We start from the raw sequence: 10,070 nt of genomic DNA, 5'->3' as shown, positions 1-10,070 counted from the left end.
AGATATATATAATTGAGCCTGGATGGGAAAGGCAGAGGAATAGCCTTCTAAAGATGCTCATGTACCAATCCTCAGAATCTCTGAATATATTATGTTACCTGGCAGGGTAAGGTTAACGTTGCTGATGAAATTAAGGTTGCTGATCAGCTGCCCTTGAGATACGGAAGTTTGTCTAGATTGCTGAGTAGGCCTAATGTGATCACAAAGTCCTTATGAGTGAAAGAGGCAAACAAGAGAGTCTATGTCAGAATGATTTGTTGTGAGAAAGATTTGACCACCATTGCTGGCTTTGAAGATGGAAGCCATCTGTCTGTGGAAGGGGACCACAAGCCCAGCAATGAGGACAGCCGGAAGCTAGAAGCTGAAAAAGGCAAAAAATCAGATTTTTCCTCTAAAGCCTCCAGAAAGGAATGCAGTCCTGCTGACACCATGAAGACTCATTTTAAACTCTGACCTCTAAAATTAAAAGACAAAAAATTTGTCTTGTTTTATGTGACTTAAGTTTGTGGTGATTTGTTACAGCAGCAATAGGAAACTAACACACCTGGCCTAGGAATCTTCAATTCAACAGAGAAAACTGCACGGCTTTAGTGCATAGCCTTGGTGACTATTTTGTCTGCTCTGAGATTTTGTTTCCTCCACCAGTCAATTATTTCCATAGCTGCTGAAAATCTAACCTACATCTAAAGCAGAGCTTAAGTAGGACATTATTTTACAGGAATTGGCCCCTACAAATCAAGTTGCCAACGTGGGGTCAAAAGGTGAAGTAGAAGGAAGCTGGAGAGACACTGTGTTTAAAAAATTTTTCAGAGAAATCACAAGGCTGGACCTTCTGCCCAGTTTGGAAGAAAGAACACTCCGTTATGACCTCTGGACTGGGTGAGAGCATCACGGTTTAATGAACGTCTGCACTGGGTCAGATAACTATCATTGTCTCTGGGTAAAATCCCCTGTCTCTCAGTCTGGCTAGTTCAAAAGCATGAGTTGCACAGGATCCTCTTAGTATTACGAGCCTTCTGGAAGTAGGGTTGGTAAGTTAAATGTTGATGTGAATTTTTTGCCACCAATTGCCTTGGATCTATACCAAGTAGTAAAGCATGAACTAGTCCAATAAAAACGAGAGTAGGCCTCAAGTATAGTACACAAGTACATAAGGGAAGATAAGGAGAAAAGGTGCCACCACTGGGCAGAGGAAAGTTGCCTCCAAAATGCACCTTGGCATTTGTCCAGTGGAGAGAGAGGAAACTGTATTTAGGTAGTTTGTTATGGTAGATGTGGAAGGGGAATCTGAAGATTGTGAGTCATTTATCTCTGTATCCCTAATGCCTAACATAGTGCCTGGCATATAGTAAGTGCTCAATGACTTCTTGTTATGAGAATAAAGAAATGCATTTAATAACCCTCTGTCACCTTTAAAGCCCACTATGAGTTTGGAAACACGGACATAATATCACTCCTTGGTCCAGCACAGTGATTTACATCTGTGATCCAAGCTACGAGGGAGGCTGAGAGATTTCTTGAGCCCAGGAGACCCTATTTCTAAAAATAAAAAGAGTATTGCTCCTTAAAAAAAGTTTACCACCTTAGCAGACAAGATTAATATATACAGCTCCACCTGAAGTTAACTTAGAAAACCAACAGAGCAATGAGGAAGTATTTAAGTAATATATTATTAGAATTTTTTTTCCAAGAGAGGAAAAAAATGACTTTCTCTGACTTACAAGATTGGGAGTGATGGTTGAGAAAAAAAAAAAGCAAAGTCACTAAAAGTAAACAGAAAATAATAATTATATCTTAACTCCATAATTTAATATGTAATTTTAAGAATGCGTGTTAGGCATTTTGAGAATAGTGACTGGTATAAATGCAATCAGTAGATGGTGAATATTATTATTACTCTTCAATCTTTTTATGTTCTTTGATAATTAAAAAATAATACTTGGGAAAATAATAACACAAAATCATAATTTGTAATATGACCAAAGAATAGATGCGTTTGCTAATCTATGACAAAGGAACATAGAAGCAGATGATGACAAGACAATCTTTACATGTATAGAATATAGCATATATGATACATACAGTTAAGAAAACAAAAGCATAGGTTTAAATATATTTTCTTGGCTATGTTCATGAGTTAAAGGATCGCATAGTGAATTCTCTACTAAAGAAAAAATAATTCTTCAAGGTGATAATTAATACAAAATTTGTGAATATACTGATTTATATATACAAGGGGGACCCCAAAATGAAATTTATTTATAAAAAAAATTGTGCATTTATTCTTACATGTTTAAACTTCAGACACCTTCAAAGTAATCTTCTTTTGATTCACTACACCATTCAGGAGGCTTTTTCCACTGCTCACAATGGTTTTTGAACTCATCAATGTTGGTGCCTTCTAGTGCTTCTGCTATTTTTTGTTTCACCTCTTCCACATTGGCAAAATGTTTCCCGTTGAGGACTTTTTTCATTCAGGGAAACAAAAAAATGTCACTCATGGCAAGATTGAGTGAATAGGGAGGGTGGGGCATAGGGGGTTATGCATTTTTGGTCAAAAACTGCTGAACACTTAGCAGTGTAGGCAGATGCACTCATAAATCACACATTATGAAATGAGCAAATGCCTTAAAAGAATCTCCAAAAAAAATTTCACTGAAGCTGAACAAACCTCTCACAACGATGCTAGCTGGTATATACTATACACCGATACTGACAGGTTCCTAGAACACTTACCTAGTAGGGGGCAAGCCTGTACTACAAGGGGTCTGCCCTCAAATTAGAAAAAAAAGATAATTTCATTTTTTGAGGGGTTCCCCCTCATATAGGGTCTCATGCAAATAGAATACCTTAGGATAAATAAGCCAAATGATGGATTTCTTTCACAGTCTAAAAATATGAATACCAAGCTAATGTATCAAAGTAACAGAGGTCAGATATAATGGGCAGTATTGGTTAAGTCATTTTCTTAAGAGAATAAAATTTACTTTCAAAGTACTATCTGGGGCATTTAGAGACTTATAGGGAATTGACAGCCACCCTATGTGGCTTACACTCAAATGTAAGGAAAGATCCACACTTCTAAAAAATGAAGTAAAATAAAAAATATAAACCAACTTAAAAAGAAGAAATATTGACTGGGTGCAGTGCTCAAGCCTGTAATCCTAGCACTTTGGGAGGCTGAGGTGAGGGGATTGCCTGAGCCCATGGGTTCGAGAACAGCCTGGGTAACTTGGCGAGATCTAATCAAAAAATTAGCCAGGTGTGGTAGTGCACGCCTGTAGTTCTGGCTTGGAAGGCTGAGGTGGGAGGATCACCTGAGCCCAGCAGGTTGACTCTGTGAGAGGGCCACTACATTCCAGCCTGAGCAATGGAGTGAGACTCCAACTCAAAAGAAGAAGAAGAGGGAAGAAGGAAGAAGGAAGAAGAAATAGCCCTACCAATTAAGTACTTTGACTCTATGATTACTATGACAGAGGTGGGGAGCAGGCGATTCATTTGCTATCTTCAAGGAAGTGATAGGATGGATGAGTGTGTGTCTGAGGTTTCCAGAATAGATTTGCTAAATGATCTGCATTTAATGTGAATGACTGTGTAGCTTCTCCCATTCTTGATTATTAAAAAAATATGGCGAGCGTACAACTTCGAGACCAGTTCTTTCTTCTCTACATCTGCCCTCCAAAGTTTCTAGATGTATGCTGACATTCTGAGCCCTCATTCTTGAGAGAATTGCAATGTCAAGACACAAGTGACACCATATGAGGCCCAAATTGATTTTACAATTGATTGATGTGAGCTCACATTTGGGGATACCTACTAAGAAGACAATAGATTTTTTGGCCCTCAAGAGAAAAAAAAAAAACCAACTTCTGAGTCCTTGGGAAAGAAGTTGTTAATCATGAGCAGCTAGTTTGAGTTCGTTGATAAAGAGGTACACCAATCAATTGCACTTTGTTTTTTGATGGGGATTCTAGAATGTTGAGTGAAAAGAGCAGTGCAGATGTACACCTTGATTTGAGCAAAGATTTGACAAGTTCTCTCATGTCCTCATAGAAACTGTATACGGGAGGGTAGTACAACTGATAGACTGAATGGCCAAAGAACACTGACCTGTGGGCTGATGGGAAGAAAACCTCTCTTATTAATGTTTCAAGGCAAATTGACCTTGTTCTGTGCCAATAGTTTTACCAAAGATTCAAACGAAGACTGGATTAGACTTCTCAGCACATCCACCGCCACTGAGAAGAATGATCTCAGTTGCAACCAGTAAGCAAGAACCAGAAGTTTCCCAAGGGGCACATCAGAAACACCCGGGACTGTGTTTAAGCTCATGTGTGTGCACGCACACACACACACCCTCAGGCACCCAGGCTTTACCCCTGACCTGGTCAGCTAGAATTTCAAAAGGAAAAGCCCTGGCACTTGTATTTAAAAACAAACAAACAACAACAACAACAACAACAAAACTATTCAGATAATCCACAGGTACCTGCAGAACTATTGCCCTAGTGAGATTTAGCAAAGAAGCTTTTCCAGGGTAATTACGGTCCTTTATCTAGTAGTCTGTATCGCTTGGTGGGCTTTCAAGTTGTGAGAAAAGCCTTTGCTACACTGACTCCATCGGTTGAGCAGGGCCGGGCGAGGAACCGCACAGGGTCTCGGTCAAGAGAGCACAGGCTTTAATGTCAACTAGACTAGGATTTGAATCTCACCTCTGAAACCTGCCACCTGTGTAAGGGGACTTTGTGCTTCCACTTCCTTATATTACATTGCGAGGGTTTAATGAGAGGGGGTACCTGGCACACAGGTGATCAGTTGATGCCAGCAATTACTACTAAATCAGTCTACTCTCATATTCTGTGGAGTGCAGGTCCATAATTTTACCAGAACACAACTGACCAGCAAAGCAAAGGAGCTACCATCTATTAGATACTAGCTAATAGGGCACTAGGTCCCTCACAGATCTAATCTCATTTCCTTTCATTGTCACCAAAGCCCTCATTTTCACACATGAGGAAGCTGAGGCCCAGAGAGGTTTAATGACTTTCCCCAAGACACCCAGCTAGAAATAGAAACAGATATGTACCAAGAATTTAGCTAATAAACTTGCACTGAGGATTCCCCGTGGCACTTTTTTAATGGCTAATATAAGGAGTGGAGAAAGCTTTGCCCTTTAAAAAGTCTAAAAAGAGACATTTTGAAACTGCGAGGGAGGGGGGAAGTCACACCACCTACACTCCCCATTACCTGAACCTTCAGCAATTAACCCCGAGGAAAGGCCTGATAGAGGGGACAGCCAATGCTTGCTTGGGCTCTCTCTCAATCTCTCTCTGTCTCTCTGTCTCTCTTTCGCTCCTATATCCCTCCCTCCTTCTGGCTATCTTATTGAAAATTCCACTCTTACTCCTTTGCCCTGTGCTTTATTTTTCTTCTTAAAACTTTATCACTCTCTCACATTCTATCATTTTGGTTATGTATCTTGTTTAATGTGATGCTTGCCCTGCTGAAATAATAGCCCCTTGAGGGAAGGAATGTTTGTCTGCATATCTAAAACAGCCTGGCACACATTGGCATGCAGTAAATATTTATGGCAGGAATGAATGAATGAATGAATGAGTACAAAACATCTAGAAAGTTGTCCATCATATGTTGAAAGCAATTTTCATTTCTTTAAATAGCTTTATATTTTGGTTTTTCTATGGTAAATGTGTATTTTTTTTTGTATAATAATGGTTTTTAAAAACATAACCTCAATTGTCCAGGCTATTACTGATCTGAAGCTGAATCCGCTCAAAGATCAAAGGGCAAAGATAGGGCTGGGGTTATCTTCCAGAAGGCAAATGTGTGAGATATTTCCCATAGGCCCCTCCGGGTTCCCTCTCCACCCTTCCTCACTCCGTGCTATGGGATTGTGGATGCTGCTCTCTCTGAACTGCACCAAGTTCCCTTGACCTCTGGCTTCCAGTTGAAAAAATAATGAGGTTGGACTATTTATTCCCCAGCTCCCACCATTGCCACAGGGTCTCTGCAGATTGGCTGTGTCCCTCTGCTCAAGGTTCCATGCCTGACAGCCATCTTCTCTGTGTCCCTGCTTTATCAGGTTCTACAACTGGGTCCGTGGGGTAGCAGCTCTTCATTTTTGCACACCTGGAGTACTTCCTTTGCTGGTCATCCCAACCCTGCCCACACATTTTAAATTGTCCCTTTAATAAGTTTTCCTCAATTGCCCAATTGAATGTGCTACAATTTTTTTCTGGATTTCTGACTCTCCAGTGCAAAATGGAGAAATATGCTTGAAGTTAGAAGACCTGCATACTAATATCAGTTTCATCACTGACTTACTCAAGGCGAACCAACTCTCTGGACTCAGTGTCTTCATTTAAAAACTAAGAAAATTGGGCAAGGCAACCTCTAACATCTTGTGATTTTAAGAGCCGTTTGCTCCAAGAACAAAGTAGTTACTTCTCCATTGGCTAGAAAGTATTGACTTGATCCAGATCCTGAAAAGGGCCCAGTCTTCCAGGAACTTACCATAGGGGTTATCGATATACTACCCACAATAAAGCAGATCTTGGCAATCATAAAGGTGGCAAAACCCAGTCCGATCTTTGCCCTCATTTCGGCTTCAAATCAGTAAGTTCCTGGAAAATTACAGTTATATTTTTTAAAATATTATAAAAGTAATACATATGTATAATAGAAAAACCAGAACATGCAGTTATTTAAAGAGAAATTAATTACTTCCAACATTTATAGCTGATATTTTTCTAGACTTTCCCTATTCATTCATTCATTCAACAAATATTTATTGAGTATCGATGTATGTTGGGCTTTTCCAGGCATGTGGATATAGGAATAAATTTGCATTATTGTGAAGTATTTATGTTGCCAAGCCAGAACTCTAGATGCCATCTCAATTCTCCACTTTGGCCAGCAAGGGGGACCCCAAAACCCTCAGAATTTATTTGTTAAAAAATTGTGCATTTATTCTTATATGTTTAAACTTCAGTCACCTCTAAAGTACTATTTTTGGTACCATATACCCATTGAGACACTGCTCAAAACAGTTTTTGAGTTTGTTGATTTTGATGCCTTTTAGTGCTTCTACTGGTTTTTGTTTCACCTTTTCCACATTGGCAAAATGTTTCTTTGAGGCCTTTTTTATCTGGGAAAACAAAAAAAGTCTCTTGGGGCATGATTCGGTGAATAGGGAAGATAAGGCATTGGGGTCATTGCTGCTTTTGGTCAAAAACTGTTGAAGACTCAGTGTGACGTGGACAGGTATGTTGTCATGGTAGACGAACCAGTCACCTGTTTATTACAAAAAAATTATCTGAAGCTGAACACTGCCTCTCACAACAATACTTGCCAGTACACTGATGCAGCTGGGTTTCTAAAACACTCCCTAGCAGGGGAAGCCTGCACTACAAGGGACCTGCTCTCCAAAAGATAATTCTAGTTTTTTGGAGTCTCCTCTTGTATATTAAACATATCTAAAGAATTATGTAACCTCTGCCCTTCTGTGTGCCATTTGGGCACAGGATACCGAATTTCCTGGAAGAGTAACTTTAAAAAAAAAAATCTGTTAAGAACAAATCAAACCTTTCTGTCACTGATTTTGCCTCTAACTTCTAGTGGGGAGGCTTTTATTGCCAACCCAAAATGTCAAAAATCAAAACAGATGGGGAATAAAGGGACCCTCCTGGGAAGTGGGAGTTGTTTAGCCAAATAATATTGGAGTTTTCAAGTAGTGCCTTTGAAAGTCAGATCGAATTCAAAGCAGTGAACATCTTCATTTGGCATGACTGGAAAATTGGAACTGCCCAAACAGACACTTACTGTTGGAGTCGTCACCCAAACAGCTGTGGCAGGACAGGGTTGTCTGACTCCCTCTCACCTTTCGTCTCTCTGCATCCTCAAACCTATAAAGGAGGGCTCGGTTTGCTTTTGAAAAATATTATACCAATGTTATTCTTTCAAAGCATTAAATATCAGAAAGACATGAATTTGTTCACTGTACCAGCACTCTATTTTGAAGAATATTAAAGACCTAGGCTTACCTCAGAGAGACCAGTAATGAACCAGGATGGCCTCCCTAGCATGAAATCACAAACAATTGTCATTTTGTCTTTGACCACTCAAGGCCTTCTTAGAAGGCCCAGGAACATAAAGAGAGAAAGAAAGGAAAACTCAAAGAGCTATGAGTCCCAGGGGTCCAACAAAAAGCAACCTGTCCTGTTTTGCATTAGACTAATCTATAAAGTGGGCTAATAGTACCATCCCCATAGGGCTGTTGTGTTAAGTGAGTTAGTAAATACAAAATGCTTATAATGAGGTCTGGCATATAGTAAACTGCCAATAAATGCTAACTATTATCCTCCTCTCCTCTTCCTCTTTCTCCCCCTCCTCCTCATTCTTCTCTTTCTCTGCACTCAAAGAACTTTCCTGATCTGTCCCTGAGAATTTAGTAATCAACAGAGCCTGTATACCCTTCTTTCCACATATTACAAGAATATTGATGATGTTTTTACAGTACTACATTAGGGATACATGAACATTTAAAATAAACTTGACACTGAAATTTGCTTCAATTGGTAAGGAGACCATCTCAGACATTCTCCTGTGCCAAATACTGTCACTGTGCAGAGAGAACAACAGGAATTGTGGTCAATTTGGTGACTCAAAAGACAATTTAGGTTCTTACTCTCATTCACCCAACAAATATTTATTAAATGGCTTACATGTTCCAAGCCATGGCAGGAACACCAGGATGAATCAGACATTGATCTTGTCTTAAAAGAATTTCCAACCAAAGATGGGGAGAAATCAGACAGATATTTTTAAAAATACAAGTAGAAAGTGGTTTGGGGCACAAGAGAAACACTACCAGCACTGTGAACTTCCAGTGACAAGAGAGAATAGTTTCTGCTGAGAATTTATAAAAAAGAGAGTGCAATTTGTACAAACGCAGGTCACAGATGCCATCATCCATAGTGAATAGTCTTAAAGCAATTATCTTGAATGCAAGGATTGGGTCTTTGTTTAGAGGGAGTTTTGTTCACCAAAATTGCCATGCAGGCCAGGTTTGCCTAGCTTTTTACCTTTATGCCGTCCATCCCTGTGCCCTATACCACCACAGCCTTCCTCTTACTATAGCAATGCATCCAAACCTGGATTTCCACTCATGCACCCATGCTCCTGAACATTCCCACCTTGATCAAAATGTCCTTTGTTCTTTAGGGCCCTTGGGTAGAAGTGGAACCATCCTCAGAGGAGAGATCACTAGCACCATGGGCACATATCACATATTTAATACAAGAGGCCTCTAAAGTCATTAAGTATCTGCTCTGCCTACAGTTAAAACTGTAGCCCATGGAATTGTAGATATTTAGTCAATAGTAATAACAAATTAATAGGTTTGACCAACTCAATCACAACAAAATCTCAATGGCTGCCTGGCAACTGCAATGGTTAATGTAGCTTCAGTTTAATCATCACACTGAAATCTCTGTGAATTGCATTGGCTAGAATTGTGCTAAGTGCAATCTGCTCACTAAAGCTGGGAGGACCTGAATGGGAAGTCCACATGGTTTTGACAGCTAAACATGGGCAAAATAATAAATATTTTTAGATTAAACTTATCACAAATAAATAATGAAATTTGTTTCATGTTTCAAGCATGCAATTGCAAGATACACACGGCTTTGCAGCTGTCTTTCTGAGTTGCGTTTGTGTCTTTGTCAATATAGCATCATCTTATCTTGATATGTTACATCAATGTCTTGCACGGTGGCATTGTGGAAATATCAGTACTGTGTCAGCCCATCTATATACCTTTTCTGAGGGGACACATTCTGTCCACACTTTCTGTTCATGGACAGGTCCAAGAAGTCACATGCAGTACCCGGTGCCCCCACCTCCTCTATCCATAGGTAATTGGTCCTAGTCCAGACACCTGAGCCAATGGCAGACAACCTGTAGGCTGGTCAGAAATTACAATCTTCAGCCGGGCTCGGTGGCTCAGCCTGTAATCCCGCGCTTTGGGATGCTGAGGTGAGTGGATTGCTGAA

At 39.9% G+C, this 10,070-nt stretch overlaps 1 protein-coding gene across 1 annotated transcript in view; it reads left to right on the top strand.

Annotated features, from left to right (window-relative positions):
• The first annotated feature begins 7,801 nt into the window (after positions 1 to 7,801).
• LOC103272755 (talanin) overlaps positions 7,802 to 10,070 on the top strand; it is a 5,588-nt gene continuing 3,319 nt past the window's right edge. Inside the window, 1 exon segment of the mRNA XM_008070233.2 lies at positions 7,802 to 7,939. Within this exon segment, the coding sequence (XP_008068424.2) occupies positions 7,802 to 7,939 (138 nt within the window).

This window comes from Carlito syrichta, unplaced genomic scaffold (assembly GCF_000164805.1).
Source record: "Carlito syrichta isolate Samal-C Ts95f unplaced genomic scaffold, Tarsius_syrichta-2.0.1 Scaffold313202, whole genome shotgun sequence".
Classification (NCBI taxonomy): Eukaryota; Metazoa; Chordata; class Mammalia; order Primates; family Tarsiidae; genus Carlito; species Carlito syrichta.
This window is presented reverse-complemented; position numbering and strand designations above follow the sequence as displayed.